General features: G+C 45.4%; 1 protein-coding gene across 1 annotated transcript in view; it reads right to left on the bottom strand.

Moving 5' to 3' along the window:
* Positions 1-1,290: 1,290 nt before the first annotated feature.
* Gypc (glycophorin C (Gerbich blood group)) overlaps positions 1,291-16,671 on the bottom strand; it is a 35,023-nt gene continuing 19,642 nt past the window's right edge. The window contains exons 2-3 of the mRNA XM_028762726.1: positions 5,705-5,755; positions 1,291-3,196 (exon numbers count right to left, since the gene is read on the bottom strand). Coding sequence (XP_028618559.1) covers positions 3,000-3,196; positions 5,705-5,755 — 248 coding nt within the window. The 3' untranslated portion in view covers positions 1,291-2,999. The remainder of the gene's footprint in view (positions 3,197-5,704; positions 5,756-16,671) is intronic.

Here is a 16,671-nt window from a genome sequence, read left to right as displayed (position 1 = left end):
TGTGCATGCATTCCTAGAACATTCCCTGCAGGAATGATGCAACTGTGTATGCATTCCCAGAATATTCCCACAGGCATGATGCAACTGTGCATGTATTTAAATCAACAGTCCCTGCAGGCATGATACATCACTTTGGCATAGTGCTGAGGGAAAAATAAAAAAGCTTTCCTTGATTTATGGAGGCATAAGTCCTCTCTTTCTCTCTCCCTCTTTCTCTCCTTCCCCTTCTCCTCTTCCTCCCTTCGCCCCTCTGTGTGTGTGTGTGTCCCGTGCAGGCATGCACTCCCAAAGACTCATGCATCTGTATATGCACTACTTCATTTATTCATTTTACTCTTTGGCACAGGCTTCCACCTTCTGTAGTCACCAGAGTCAGCACCTTCCTGGTGGCACTTGACTGAGCCACCTTCAAAGAGCCAGTCCTGCAGCTTGAATCATCACTGCTGTTGGAACTGAGCCAGGCGAGGTTGGCCATTGGGATGTTTCTGTAGGGTTTCTAGGTTCTGGGCAGTAAATGAGTCTGAGAGGAGGAGAGGACAGGCATTGTGAGCACAGGCAACTGTTTCTCAGAAGTGTCCACAGACATCACAGATGGTTTTGGATCTACTAAGGGAAGGAGGGACAGATGGCCAGACAGGAAAGTCAGCATTCTTGGAGGCCTAGGGACTCTTGGACCATCCTACGCACGGAGGAGGATGTCTGTGCTTGCTTGGGTCTCTCTTCTGAGCCTACTGAGAAATCACTTGTGTTCACATCTATGAAGACAAAGCCCTGAGCGGTGCACCCTGAAAAGCTGGAAGTGATGTCACCATAGGGAAGGAAATTAGAGGTCCTTTAGTGTTTCCTAGACATGTTCCCATGCCCCACCCACATCATAGGAGAGAACCAATTCCTCAAGATTCCCTTCAAAGGACACATATGCACAACAGCGCCACCCCTCATAGATATGAAGAAAATCCACAAATGTTCTGTGAAGACATGGTGGGTCTCTGGTCAAGCCCATTTGAAAGTGTAACACTTCTCAGCTGCCACCTTCAGTCTCCACAGTCTACCTGGCCTTACAGTGACACGTCACTCAATTCAGCTCTGCTTAATTATGGGATTTTCTCAGCTCCTTTAGACTACACTGTTTGTTTTCTACAGATGATTTCCTAGGCTACTGTTGTGTGTCATTTCCAGGGTGGGCAGATAGAGTGGCGGGCCCCATCCACAGACGCTTTCTGAAGTTGTAATTACTCGTGGCCGACTGCCATCTGAGAATATTAAATGAAAAACTCCAAAGGTAAACAATTCATAGTTTCAAAAGTCTTTTATTACAGCTTATAGTTCTAGTTATACCATTGTGCTGTTAGTTACTGCAGTTAATTTCTTACTGTGTCTAATTTATAAATTAAATCTTAACATAAGTATGTGCGGAAAAGCCAAATACAAGGGGGTTCAATACTGCCTTGGGTTTCAAGCATCCACAAGGGTTTCAGATAAGGTGTCTCTGGATCAGAGGGTGTCAACTGTAGTCAGACTTTTACTTCATAGATGAGAACATAGACATCCTCCAATCTGGAGTCACCTGGCCCTTGACCATTATAACACCTTGTTATCACTGAATTGCTGCTTCTCTTCCCCAAAACATTCCGAGAAGCCGAAGCTCCTTGGCTGGTGGCCACACTTGTATCCTCATTAGTCTCCCAGGGGTCATGATGTGGCTCTGTTTTTTCTGGCTAGTAGGTGGGGATAGCACAGCTTCGGGGGCTCCTGAAGGGTGTTCTTTAAATGCAGCAGTGCTGGCCTTAGAGAGACTGCAGAACTGCAGAACTGCTGGTGATCTTACCTGGAAGGGGTTGGCTAATTAGTTCATTTTCTGCCTATTATTAATTTTAAGTGTTAGTGACTTCTCAGGAGGCTTTCAGAGATGGTGCAAAAATGAATTCTTATTGGCTGACATAGACAAGCCATGTATCCAGTGTGTTAGTGACACTGGAATACAGTGAGTGCCTGGCATCTGATGCTTCTGTTCTTGTCCACAACGCTGGGAGTTAGGAACCAGAGGTAACATAATTTAGTATTATTTCCTTTTGAAAGAAAAAGGCAACATTAAAGCTGGAGAGGTCAAATACATGGCTTGAGGTTCTAAGACCGATAGAGAGGAGCTAGGAGTCAAAGCCAGGTCTGGGGGATCTGCACTCTCTTCTAACACAGAGGCATCTTCACTGGGACTCAGGCATGATGGAGGTCACTCATGGTTGTTGAAAACTCTCTTTAAAAAATTGTTTATCAAGAAATCAGTGCTTCAGCCAGTGGCCTGGTTACTGTGTATCCTCTGTCCCTTTGTTTCCTGTAGCTGGTACTGGTGAGGGGAAAGGTCACCCTTCCCCCTCTTCTTTTGACAGAACTCAGACAATCCTTGGCCTGTGCACACAGACACAGTGTTATACCAGATAAAAAGCCAGCAATGGGTGGCATTTCCATTTCCCAGCCACTTAGAATAGTGCCACTTGATACAGGATGCTCGGCTGCATCTTGAACTTATTTGTCATCGTCTTGAGCTGCAATGATGGGAGACAAAGGTGCCTTAGCTCCGGGCACCTGCTGGTCTTCCCAAATGCAAATGACTGACACTTGATGCCTTTATCTCCAGGCAGCTTATAGATACCCCACATCACACATCCCATTCCCAGGTCCAAACCACCTCATGCACACTGAGGAGGACTTTCATGCTGGTGAGATGACACCTGCATTGCCCAGGGAGACCTGTGTATCCAGATGTTCTCTCTTCCTTGCAGAGCCAACGCCATTGGGTGGCCACCAAGTCCCTGGAAGAGGTACTCTGTGCCTTGATTCCTCCCATCTATATTGATTTCCTGGCAGGCACCCAATATTCTGCAGTAAGAGTCTTGGGGTGCCCTTGAGGGCTTCCTGGTGCTGATAATGGTGGTACACAGCGGGGGTACTTTCTCCCCTGCAGCCAGAAGCATTTGCAGGGTTGTCAAGTCTGCTACCCCTCAGATAAAGTATTCCTTCTTGCTGGTGTCCCCAGCATCCTGGAGGGCAGGATCACTTTGCAGGGCTGCATCGGCACTCTCTGCAAACTCTGTGCCTTTGGCCTCATTGGTATGGTAGGTGCCCTTGTGCCTGTACAGGTAGCGAAGCATGAGAAAGAGGAGGCAGACCAGGACCAAGGCCACAGCAGTGATCACAGCTGCAAGAAGGAGACAGGATGCAGGTCAGTCTGAGATAGTGTTGCAGTATGCCTCTTTCCTCTGGGAATAACCTCATGCCATTTGGGAGTAGAGTACACTTTGGCCAATCAGCAAAATAGTACAGGGATATCTGGGTCTACGGAACTACTGTCCAAGACACTGACTGGAGGAAAAATAATCTCTATTTACTAGCTTATGTCTATACATCATCGAGCGTGCATATGATTAAAATCAGATGTGTCATGGGAAAGGACATGCCCAGTATACAAAGGCTCACATAGCCAGAGCCCATCAATCAACACAAAAAATTCACCCAATGACTGCCCAAATGTGAGCTGAACAAGGCTGACACCAATAAACTTGCCAAACTTGCTTAAAACATCCCATGAGGGTTCAACCTACATAAAGAACTATAGACAACCAAGGAAAGTTGGGAATGGTAGAGGTGACCTTCCCCAATGAAGAGACCACCAATTGTTTGATTAGTGCCAAACGGTCAGTCCTGAAAACATATATACTGGTTACCCTTCCCATAGAGTCGACAGGGGGAAATGACAAGAGTGACTGGGTATGATATGACAGGGGACGGGGAGGTGCTTTTTGGGGAGCCGCCCTTATCCAGCTGCATCATTCATTCCTGAGGGATGAGGACTTCTGAGGTCTCCAGGAAGAGGTGGACTTGGGTCATTCAGCGGATGATGTGCCCAGCGTATTGCCAAGGATGTGCTAGGACCCAGGATTCAGAGAAATAGAGAAGGTGGGACAGGAGGGATCAGATTACTTAGAGTCTGGAAGAGAAAATTTACAGGGTTCAGGGACAATAATCCTATGGGGAGTGTTTAAATTTGGTCACTTGGTTTGAAGCTATAGAGTCAACCTACAGGGTTACTGCAGAAACAATGCAGGGGAATGTAGCTTCTGTGTCTCATTTGCATGGAACAATTTCCTAAGCTCCCTACAACTATGACAGGAACTGTTGATACTCCTCGAGAAAAGGAAGGACTCAGGACCCACATGAATGAGAGAATGGTCAGCTACATGAAGTCAACAGGTGTCTTTGATGGTTTCCTGTTGCTTCTCTTCTTTTAGCTGAAGATAATCTCTGAGCTATGCATCAGCTAGTGAGAAGACTGGATCACAAAGAAGGGAGCAGAGCAAGACTCCACCCAAGCTTGGTTGCTCTTGAGCCACAAGTAGGAAGCCCAGGGTCCAGCCTTTAGGATGGAGGTGCAAGCTAGGGCAGGAGCTAGCTAGCATGTGAGATGGGGGAAATGTGAAATCCTGGAAATCTGAATTAACTTATCTACTTATACCTCATACATTCAGAGTTAGGTCACAGACCTGTAAGCTACTGTTCTCTTGCTCATAAAAATCAGGCAATGGTTCTGCAATCTCTCTCAAAACCAGCCATGGAGAGTGACTGTGACCCTGCAATTCTAATAAGCAATTGAGTGTCCCCCTCCCTTTACATCTTGGAGCAAGTCTAGTTGGTGTCCAGAACTCTGAGAACCTTGGACTATAATCTGCTTTTTGTCTAATGCCTTCCTGCTTTGTGACTCCCAGCACATAGACCAGGTCACACGGCATGGAATGCATCCCTACCTCCTACCACCATCCCAAACTGTAGCAGTCAAAAACTGCCTTCGCTTTCTGGGACTGAAGGATCTCTCCCTTCAGAATCCATATCATACTATACATGGTCTCTCCCTCTAATGTTTCTCCGCCTCAGGGCCTCACTCTTGCTGGTAGTAGCCATGGTGCTATAACCTCCACTCCTGCGGTAAAGCTCTTCTGTAGAGGACTTTGTCCCAATTTTCTTTCCTACTAATCTTTTTTTTTATCATTTTTTTTATTTATAACACAGATGACTCATTCTCCAGCCTGTGCCTCTGGGGATCTAGGGTCCAGAGAAAGGATGTCTTTTGACATGTAATTCACCCTTTTGTTCCTACTTCCATCAAACACCATATGTGACACCTCCTACCAGGACTAAAGTGTTCATTTCCATCTTCAAAGCTCCCGCTGGGGGTGGTGATACAGTTTTTGTTAATTTGGCATAAATCTATACACACCTAGGAGAAGGAATCTCAATTGAGGAATTGCCTTAACCAGATTGGCCTATGGACATGTCACTGGGGCATTTTCTTGGCTGATGTTAACACTGTGGGTGGTTCCATCCCATGGCAGGTGGGCCTGGGCTCTATAAGAAACACCACTGAGTAAGCTAGAAGAAACATGCTGGTCAGCAGCTTTCATCCATGGTTCCTGCCCCTGCCTGTGCTTAGCTCTTTCCATGACTTCCCTCTATGATGGGCTGTGACATGGAAAGGTCAGTTAAATAAACTCTTTATGCCTGAGGTTGCTGTTTGTTGAGGTGTTTATCACAGCAACAGGAAGCAAACTAGAACAGGAGGGAAGTAGCCATGGCACCTCTCTTTCCACCCAGATGCTCAAACCAGTTCTGGCTAGGGTCTTTCTTGGGTACTAGAAAGGCATTGCCAGCTCACCTGCAATGATGGCAATCTCCATGACGCCATAGGACGTCCCTGGGTTAGGCTCTGTGGACAAAAGCAAAAACCTATGGTGAGAAAGGAAGACCACAGTCAGAAGCACCTTGCCCTGTACGCGCCCCCTGACCACTTGCAAAGCAGCCTGGTGATTTGCTTGTGTAGAGAAGAGCACAGTGCACATAGACCTCTTCTGCAAGGCACAGACCCAGCTCTGCCTGGCTACTGAACCAGGTTGAGAACACCCCATGTATCCTAGGGCACTCCTGAACCATGTCAGCTCCCCATTGAATGACATCACAGAAGTCCATGTCCACACCTTGTAGATTCTGGTTCTAGTGTAGACATTTCCCCCCAGGTATAATACGATTATCTTGGAGTGGAGGCTAGGTATCCATGGCAACTCAATGAGCCAAAAACTACAGAGGCAACTATGTTTATGATAACGGCAATGGAATTTTTGATATCTCCTAATGGGAGGAAGAAGCAGAAGTCTTAGACTCCTCAACTGATTTCAGCCGTTACTCTCCTCTGGCCTCTCCCAACTACAAGTGATGTTTGGAAATACTAGAGTACACAGGACTCAGTAGACTGTATGATAAAGCCTCATGAGTTCACCATCTAAGATGTAAGGCTTTGTGGTAATGCAACAGATGTATGTGTGCTTGTGTGTATGTGTGTGTGTATGTGTGTGCATGCGTCCGCACACGTGTGTATGTTTGAAATTTGTATATGTTTGTATAAATATGTGCTTGTTTGTAGGCGGGTGCCTGTGTACTTGTGTGTGGAGATCTGAGCTTGTCCTAGTTGTCTTTTCATCTTACTTTTTGAGACAGTATCCATCACGAACCTAGAGCTCACTGATTCAGCTAGGATGGCTGACCACTCAGATGCACGGCTCCTCTTCACTCTGCCCCTCTAGTGTTAGGATTACAGATGCACCCTGCCATACCTGCCTGCTTTATATGGGTTCTATGGATGAAAATTCAAGTCCTTATGCTTGCACAGTGGGCACTTTGCCACCTGAGCCATCTCCCCAGCCTCTGATGTGTCTGTTTTTGTTTTTGGGTTATCCACACTCATGCTTTAATTAAGAAAGCCGAAAACACCTTCCTAGTTGGCCAAATTGAACTCTGGTAGAATCATTACTTTGGTCTTCTGTTGAGGCCATATCTGGGGCAAATAGATAGTTATTTCTATTTCCCCGGGAAAGGTCAATGCAACACTACTGCATTTAACCACAGAGGCCCACACTGGCTAGACACCCAGTAGGTTATTTATGGTAGGATGAAGACCTGTACCACCGTGTTTAAGAAAGGCCACTTGATGGTTTGCTCATGCCAAGTATGGCTTTGTTATTGCTTCATATCTAGTATTGCAATGATCTTCCAGAGAGAGACAGGCCATCAGCAGCCCATTTCACAGGCTAAACACTGAAACTCCGGGATGTCATGTGCCTGTGGTCACACAGCTCATTCAGGGGCAGGGTGGGACTTCATTACTTATTTGGGATACACGTTCTTTATTTCAACATCTCTCCAGCCACTCTCCCCAGACCCAGGTCTTTGGATTAACTGTCCAATGGGCAAGGCCCATCCCATGGAGCTATCCATCCAAGTTACTGAAATTGCTGTGAGTGTTTGTCTGCAGCTTTTGGATCTGGCACAAGGGAACATACTTCAGTTATACATCTAGCTACAATGCATGATATTTCCTCTCCTTGGGAACACAGGAGAGGAGACAATTTATTAGACTACATAACTAGCAGTATTAAATTAGAAAACCCCTTATAAATTAAAGCAGAGAAGGCCACCCCAGGTTCAGGTCATCATTGCACTTGTAGTACAATGAGATCTTTCTCCCAAGGGCAGTCACCACATACATCCTCGATCTGATAAGATACTGGCTGCTAGAGTCTGGAGGGAGTAGTAGGTAGGAGACAGCCAGGATAGCACCTGAGGTCAGCACTGAACTCCAGGATAGGAGGATAAAACCAGGTACCACAAATATCATGTTAGCAAATGGACAGAGTATACACACACACAGGGGTAGGGCAGGGGTTATTGAAACCAGTATCTGGGCTCTATATTTAGTTCAAAGTGCTCCAAAGCTAACAAGCAGGAAGAAACAAATTCAACTGGATGCTGGACTCTGAACCATTATTAACAATGGAAGCCTGTGATTGAGAATAAAGCACAGAGTGGATTCTGAATATTTACCTGACACATGAATGAATCCTGAATATTAGCTGGATTTGGACCATTCTCAACCACGAGTAAGTCACAGAAAAGTAAGGAAGAAAACCTTTTGTTTAAGGCAGCACAGTTGGCTAAGAAGCTCAAAGACCCAGGGCCTCTTTCATACTAGGCAAATGCTCTAACAAACACTGAGAGATGTTTCCAGGATAACATCTTTTTAGAAAGAATTAGGAGCCAAGTGTGGTGGCACACACCTTCAATCCCAGCACTCTGGAAGCAGAGGCAGGTGAACTCTGAGTTTATGCCCCCAAGTTCCAGGTCATCCATGGTTGTATAGTGAGACCTGTCTTAAAAATAATTAGTAATTGCTTCCTGGATACCAAGGGGCCACTGTTCTCCGCATTTAGATTGTTTTAGCTCATGTCAGTCCCAATGAGTTGTTATTACTTTCATTTGATGAATTTGAATGTCAAGCCCCCAGCCCCCAAAGTGCATCTTCCATAGGTCAAACAGCCTACTCATGAGAAGCAGAAGTCATTAACTTCTGGGTGGTGGATATGGCTCAGTAACTAAGAAGCCTTTCTGCATAAGCACAGGGATGTGAGTTCAAATCCTCAGAACCTACATAGGAAGTTGGTGTGACTGCATGAACCTGTAACCCCAGTGGTGGGAGAGAGCAGAGGCTGGAACATTGCTGACATTCTCTGACTACTAACCTAGTCTCATATTCAGTGATATTCTGTCTCAAGAGAATAAGACAGACAGTGATAAAGAAGATACCCAAGACCACCTCTGTCCTCTGGATTATCCACAGACACACACACAAACACACACACACACACACACACACACACACACACACACACACACACATTTTAGTCCCGGGTAGCTTGGAACCAGTGTGTAGTTCTTCTACAGTGGAAAGCGTTGGAATTCTGGCTTTCAGACAAGGCATGTGGTGGTTTGAATGAGGTGAATGAGGTGGTCCCCCGTCTTACTTAGGCTTTCTATTCCTGTGATAAAACATCATGACTAAAAGCAACTTGAGGAGGAAGGGTTTATTTGGCTTACATAACCTGAGTCACAGTCCGCTGAAAAAGGTCAAGGTACCAGAAGCCATGAAGGAGTGCTGCTTATTGGCTTGCACATGGTGGCTTGCTCAGCCTGCTTTCTTGTACAATTCAGGATCATCTGCCTAGAGGTGGTAGTGGTGCCAACAACCAATTTAGACACTTTGACATCAATTACTAATGAAGAAAATGTTCTATAGACTTGCCTACAGGCAATCTGATGGAGGTGTTTTGTCAGTGGGAGCTGCATTAACATCCCATTGCTTGTGCTTGTGGAGGGTTTGCTAGTATCATCAGACAACTGAACAGTCTAGACAGGACAATGCCAAGACCAATGAGGAACTTGATCTATTTGTTCTCCTTTGGGGGAAGAGGAAGACTACTTTGGGAGTAGTTGATGTGGCTTTAACACACAGAGAGAGGAGACATGGTATCTTCTAATGTATCTTTCTGTCAAGCTGACTGATCACTACAGTGAAAGGGAACCAAGTTGTTAGTGGGAAGCTGAGGCCAAGGAGAGCAGACCATGTAACCGGAGTGACCTAATGACAATGCTTGGGAGAAACCAGCCTTCCTGGACACAATCCATTCCTAATATGTGAGAAGTCAAGTCCTCCACAGGACATGTCTGTTGCTCCATACCATGTTAAACTCCTGTCCAACACGTCTTCTAGCATACAGATACCTCCTTGTGGGCTCATCTGCTTCCTACTGGTTTGTCATCTTTTTATATCTTTTCTTATGGGTGGAGTCAATGGGAGAGCATCCACCCAGACAGAAGGTAGATTTCAATCTGGCAAACTGGACCAGGAAACACTGAGTGGATGTGCATGATTTGCCAATGACCAATACATGTAGGTCCTTTGGGGTAGAGAACATATCTTCTATTTTTCCAGAAAGGAACTGAGATGGGACAGAAAGTGGGGAATGGCTAGTGAGAAGGCTCAGTGGGTCAAAGTGTTTGCCACCATGAAGCCCAGTGACCTGAGTGATTTCAATCCCTGGGACCTACATAGTACAAGAAGCAAACTGACTCCTGCAAGCTGTCCTCTGGCCTCCACATGTGTTCTAAAGTATGTCTACTGATGTGCAGGCAGGCACGCATGTGCATCCCCACACCTCCACACCCACATTAAATAAGTAAACCATAAAGTAAATAAATAAAACTCAGTAATAATAATGATGATGATGATAATAATAATAAAACAACGAGCATTAATGAAGAATGCAAGGCATGTCTTGGGAATATAAGAAAAAGCATGGGACTATCACCCTAGAATTCTGTTGCTGCAGCATCCTTCACCCATATTAGAACCTACTTCTTTGGGATTCCAACACAGACTAAAGACCAACAACTCTACAGGAATCCTCCAGCACTCCAGTGCCAGATTGGAACTGCTAAGAGATTCAGTTCTGTGGATTCAGCAACTACAGGATTCTCAGCCTCTCCAGTGGAAGACAGTAATTTCTTGGACTTCCTGGACCACATCATATCAGGTAATCTGATAAACCCCCCTTTAGTGCACATATGCATCTATTTAAAGAACTCAGATTGATACAAAGAGCTAATGCCACAATGGCTCACTGGCTCTCCCTTGAGAGATTTGAAGGACTTGGGAATTGCCTTACTTTCCATGCGTCTTTGAGAAGCCCCACACTCAGGCTCTCAGCACGTCTCTTTCTCCTTGAGTGCCCCTTTCTTCTTACCTCTATGCTTAAGCCTATACTAAAATATCTTAATGAAATTGGTTCTTTGTTATCCCAGCTACCCTTGAAATTCTTTTCAGTGCCAACACTGTGAATTCTGGTTTGATCTTAATCCAGGACCAGAAAAATCTAAGGGATCTCCTTAGGCTGTCAAGGGTGGCACTGTGGAATTGTCACTGTCCTGTCCCTCTCTGTTTCACCAGAACTGTTTGTTGGCTTATGGATGGGTAAAGGAAGAGATTGCTGCTTTCATCATATGGAGAACAAGATGTCAGCCCTATGGAGGGAATGAGTTACACAGGCTTGGATTTTGGTCCTTCTTTGGTCCTTCTAAACTTTCTTGTCATAGGATCATACTCTGGGGCAGTATAAAACTGTTCCTTTCAGTATACTTTCCTCTCCAAGACTACTTTCCTTCTCTGCAAAGCAGAGGCAGGAAATCCAGAACAGCAGGCAATAATGAGATGGATACTTCTCACCTTCTCTCTCACTCTCAAACTGAAGAGTGCATGTATGTGTAAGCATCCTGTGGGACCTGGGAAACCACAGATTGCAGTTGCCTCCACCCCAAGACTCAGGGTAGCCAATGTTGGGAGCTGAGAACTTGCAGTTCCTTGTGTGTGTGTGTGTGTGTGTGTGTGTGTGTGTGTGTATGTGTGTGTATGTGTGTTTGGGGGGGGAGGAAGGGAGAGAGAGCAGAGAACAACCTAAGAGCTGTCATCTCAGGATCCATCTACTTTGTCTTTTAAAACAGAGTCTCTCATTAACGTGGATCTAGATGATTAGGCTAGGCTGGCTTGTTACTGAACCTTAGGGATTCTCTGATCTTCCCATCTCGGCTTCCCTGGTGTTAAGGTTACAACCACATGGTACTATACATGGATGTCTTAAACATTGATTCTGGGGGACTGAACTGATGTCCTCGTCCTTCAAGGCAAGCACTTCACCAACTTGGCCATGTCCCTACATGATTTGAGAATTCCCATTTCTCATATATTCTCAGCTGCTGGTGGTGTGGAAGCCTCGATCTGAGGATCACTGAGCTTATGACTGTGCATCTATAGCACATAGGGCACAGTTCAGATGCTGCCTTCTACTCTTGGCTGGTGACATTAGGCTTCGGTAAAAAGACTGGAAGGCTCCAATAATCTCTTATCAAATAAATACGAAACCACAGGATACCTCCTCTCTTAGTCATGATAGTCAGTCTGCCATGACTCTTGGTTAGTGTCTCCTTTCTTTTTAGGAGCCAGCTAATGTCACTGAAAGCACAACTGAGGATGAGAACTTGTCACCTGCCTGTTCCTCTGCCTGTCCCCATACCTGTTGCTGGGGTCAGGGAGAAGACTCTTGTGCCTGGCTCTGAAATGCATGTATCTCTCTGATCAATGGCTTATGAGACCACTGTTTTCAGTCTTGTTTTCTGGAGGCTAAACAAATCCTTGGCTGAATACACATGCTAAGGAACTACTACCATTGCTGATTATGGCAAAAGCAATTAAAGGACAAATTACCACTGCCAATTACTTTAAGGGCAGCTGGTCTGGGGTGATGAGGTGGGGAAATGCCTTTCTGAAGGAAGATCTCTTCTCTACCCAAATGCCAATGGAGACAGATATCCCCAGATGTTATGAGGAGCCAAGAGGGGATTGCTCATCCCCCTCAGCTTTGGCTTCACAGCCCTGAGCTTCTTAAGAGGTAGCTCAGGAAGACCTCAACACACCTGTTACATCCCTATCCAGGCACTTATGGAGAGAAAAAGATACTCAGGATGCTATGAGGCACTGATAGAGCCTTCACCTGTCCAGCTCATATACCTTCAAGGTCAGCACACTTACCACACATGGAGCAAACTCAGGCCCAGACTGCCTTTAGGGAGTGATGTTGGATTTATGTTTTTTTCTCACATTAAAGATGGCTGCTCAACTATGTTGTATTATTCTTAATATGTGCTAACAATCAAGTACAGTGCCTGGCACTGTCAGATCATTTAGCTATTTGTTATTGTCTGTGGTGGTTTGAATTGGTGTGGCCCTCATAGACTCATTTGCTTGAATGCTTGGCCCAAGGGGAATGACACTATTAGGAGGTGTGGCCTTGTTTGAGTAAGTGTGGCCTTATTGGAGGAAGTGTGTCATTGTGGAGGTTGGCTTTGAGGTCTCCTGTGCTCAAGCCCCACCTAGTTTGGAATCAGATACTCCTCCTGGCTGCCTGTGGAAGACAGTCTCCATCTGGCTGTCTTCAGATCAAGATGTAGACCTCTCAGCTTCTCCAGCACCAAGGCTGCCTATTCAACGCCATGCTTTCTGCCACAATACTAATGTATTGAACCTCTGAAACTATAAGCCAGTTTCTATTAAATGTTGTCTTTTATAAGAGTTGCCCTGATGACAGTGCCTCTTCACTGCAATAAAACCCTAACTAAGACATTATCATTGCCAAATATGTCATGACTTGGGTTAAGATGGTACGATGGTTTGAATGAGAATGGCTCCTATAGGCTCATATATTTGAATGCTTAGTCACCAGAGAGTAGAACTGTCTGGAAAGTATTAGGTGTGGCCTTGTTGGAAGTGTGTCACTGGGGGTGGATTTTGAAGTTTCAAAAGTCCATACTTAGACCCAGTCTGTCTGTCTGTTTCTATCGCTGTCTCTGTCTCTCTGTCTCTCTCTGTCTCTGTCTCTATCTCTGTCTCTCTAGAGCCCAGACAATGATAAGTCAGTGATGGATAGGACTCCCTCCCCCTTATCCCTGCAGGACTATTTAGCTATGCATACCTCTTGCAATGAATTTAAATCTGCATGTCATGTCAGTACCACCAGAGGAAGAGGTTATGTGAGGGGAGGAATCACTGGGCTCCTGTGTCTCTCATCATAGAAATAACCTTTTTCTGCTTAATTAATTTGCCTCTTTAATTGGGTTATTGAGGATGGGAAGAGCTTGCCTTATTAGAGCTGCCAAGGCTCAGTCTCTGACCTTAATAACTCCTGCAGTAAGTGTTGGAAGGTTACGCCCCGTACGGGTTCCACTCTGTATTGTCAGCTTCATGGTCATAGGAACAGACCTCTACTTGGCTTACTTGCCACTCTCCTGCCTCACCACCATGGACTGCCCCCTCTCAAATCATAAGGGAAAAACAAACCTTGCACCCCTTAAGTTGTGTCTGTCAGGCTTTTGTCACAGAGACGTAAGAGTAACGAATACACAAATATTCAGTAAGGGAAAGACACTCTTGCTTGGTTGACTGTACAAACCCAGGCCACAAACCAAAGCTTATGGAGTGAATCATTTATATAACAGCAGCTGAACAGGTAACTTGGTAAAACTTGCCTTTCAAGTGTTAGGGCCTGAGTTTAAGCAATAGAATCTATGTTTTTTTGTTTTTTTATTATTTATTTATTTATTTATTCATTTATTTTTGATCAGATGTTCACTTGTAACACTAGCAGGGAATTCCTGGAGTTTACTGGTCAGCCAGCCTACTCTACCTGGAGAGTGCCAGGCCAGCAAAACCCTGTCTTAAACAAAAGTGCTTCCTGAAGAATGTCACTTCAAGCTGTCCTCTGCATCTACAGCGCATACCACGCCAGAGCATGCACTTCACAGTAGGTGCTGTTTGAGGTCCTCTAAGTACAACTTCGTATACAACTACTTAGTACATCCTGAGGTTCTCTAAACAGTGAGCCCACAGAGGTACACTGAGCTTCCAGTAACATTGATGGCTGACATTTATTAAGTTTCTGGCATGAACCCCATGGACAGAGGCTAAATCTTCTTCATGCATGTGTGTCCATTTGTGTTTTGCACACACTCAGACATGTGACTCGAATACAGATCAGAAGCCCCTGTGTAACTGAGTCACACCGCACAGATGTCTAAGTCCTTGCTTCCCAACTGGCTTCTGCATGCTCGTTTGCCACTTCTCTAGTGGACTCTATTAACTTAAGAATGCAATTGCATTTTCAGTATAGTTAGGTACCTAATTATGTGACTCATGACCTTGATCAGTTTACATGTGTAAATAACAATGATTTAGTTAGCCAAGCTAACTCTAGGAGGCTCGTTTGCCTGTAAGTGGATGGAAAGGTGTTCTTTCCTTCCTGGGTATCAGGAGATCCCATGTCCATAACAAGCAGGACAGTTGGGTAGGAGGAGGTGGAATGGAGTTTTGCAACCTTCACTTGGATAGTCTCTTGTGTGTGGGTGTGAGTGGGCATGTGAGTGGGCATGCATGTGTGTGGGTTATAGACTAGAGGTCACTCTCTGGCTTTATTCCTCAGGACAATGTCCATCTTGACTCTTGAAACTGGATCTCTCACTAAAACCTAGGGCTTTCCAATTAGCTAGCCTGACCGGTATGTGAGCCTCAGGCATCCCCCTGTCTCTACCTCCCAGTGCCGGAGTTACAAGTGCTGCAAACTGAATCTGCTGGGTTTTCTACATGGGTTCTGGGGATCAGACTCAGGTCTTTAAGCTCCTCTTTGCTAACAGTTACCTCTCTAGTCCTTGGGTAGCATCATGGTTAGAGGCTGAGCATCAGACAGCAAGGCAGACTGCAGAGCTCCAACAGGCAGGGTGAGCAAAAGAAGGCCGAGTGCAGCAGAATGCAGAGTGTGGCCCTAAAAAGGAAAGTCCACTAGCAAAGCATCCCGAAGGGAAGGAAGGGCAGGAGAGCAGGAAGTGGGTGTCCTTCCTGCCCTTCTGCAGTGCCCTTTCCTCTTGATCCTGGGAGACTCTGAGAGAGCTTCAGGGCTACAGGACTGCTCCTGAATGCACAGAGGAGAACTTCTTTTTGAGGGCTGTGGCCAGGCCTGCAGGAAACCATACTGATAAGGACAAGGTGGGAGTCATAGACACTGTTCCTGGCACCGCAAACCGCTTAGCTCTCCACACGCTAAATGTAAATTCTTCAGATAACTGTTTTCCTACATTAAACTTAACTTTTTACAAAGTTAAGTTAAGTTTTTTTAGGAGAAGATTTATTTTAGAGTCAAATTTTCAAGGTGGATCTTTTTGCAGAATCCCAATGCTATCTATCACATTGGCTTCTCTGGGCAACACTGCAGTTTGACTCGAGTGCTTAGACTTGCATTTGAAAAGGGTATGGCAGAAGACAGAGTGCATTTGGGTTTAAATATCGGGAATATATTGGCTCGGTAAGGGTAAAGACAACAATATGCAAATAAAATAACACGACCCTTTCAAAAAGTCACGTCACAGTTCTTCAAGAGGTCTCCTTAGTAGGCGACATAGGGAATTTGGAAATTTGGTATCAGAGATTGACATCCAACCTACACAGGTCTATCTAGTACGCAGAGAACGACATGAGAATATCCTGGATGGCTCCCTAGGGGTGCCTTCCTACGTAAGATCTCTTGTCCTCTTGTGCACACATGTGGTCATGAGCACTTGTGCACTCGTGTGTGTGTATGTGTGTGTGTACACAACAGGGCCTCAGAAAACAGAAGCCTGGACCTGTGCTGTGGGGGGTGAGATGGCAGAAGGCTTAGTGCCAGTGTTTACTGTCATCTGAACCATTTGGGTTTCCTGAGGGTTTCCCTTCTTCACCCCTCCAAATCCTGTCTGCTTCGTATCAGGGCAGAAAAACACTGATGGGAGTCACCAGTTCATTTCCTCTTCGCATCTGGATGGAATGAGGAAGCTGCCAGCCCATGATCCCATTCCTATGATGTCTTTGTGTTTGGGGGAGGATAGGCTGTTTCTCTCTATCATTCCTGCCCCTTGATTCCTTTATTTCCTGCTCCCACTGTTTCTCTACCTATTAGAATATTCTATGAACTTCTCAATCTGTCATCCTTGGCAAGCTCCCGATCTTTGCTAACATCTTCCTCATTCCCTGACCAGGTCTTGGGATTCACATCTGCCCAAGTTAATTGTTTTTTAAAAGTAAAGAAGCCACAAATGTATATATAGCCCTTCCTCTTGTCTGCTGAAGTTCCACAACACAAGCCAGCTGCCATGTACATTGTG

This window comes from Grammomys surdaster, unplaced genomic scaffold (genome assembly GCF_004785775.1).
Source record: "Grammomys surdaster isolate TR1022 unplaced genomic scaffold, NIH_TR_1.0 135, whole genome shotgun sequence".
Classification (NCBI taxonomy): domain Eukaryota; kingdom Metazoa; phylum Chordata; class Mammalia; order Rodentia; family Muridae; genus Grammomys; species Grammomys surdaster.
The sequence above is the reverse complement of the archived record's forward strand: the minus strand, read 5'-3'. Positions and strand labels throughout refer to the sequence as shown.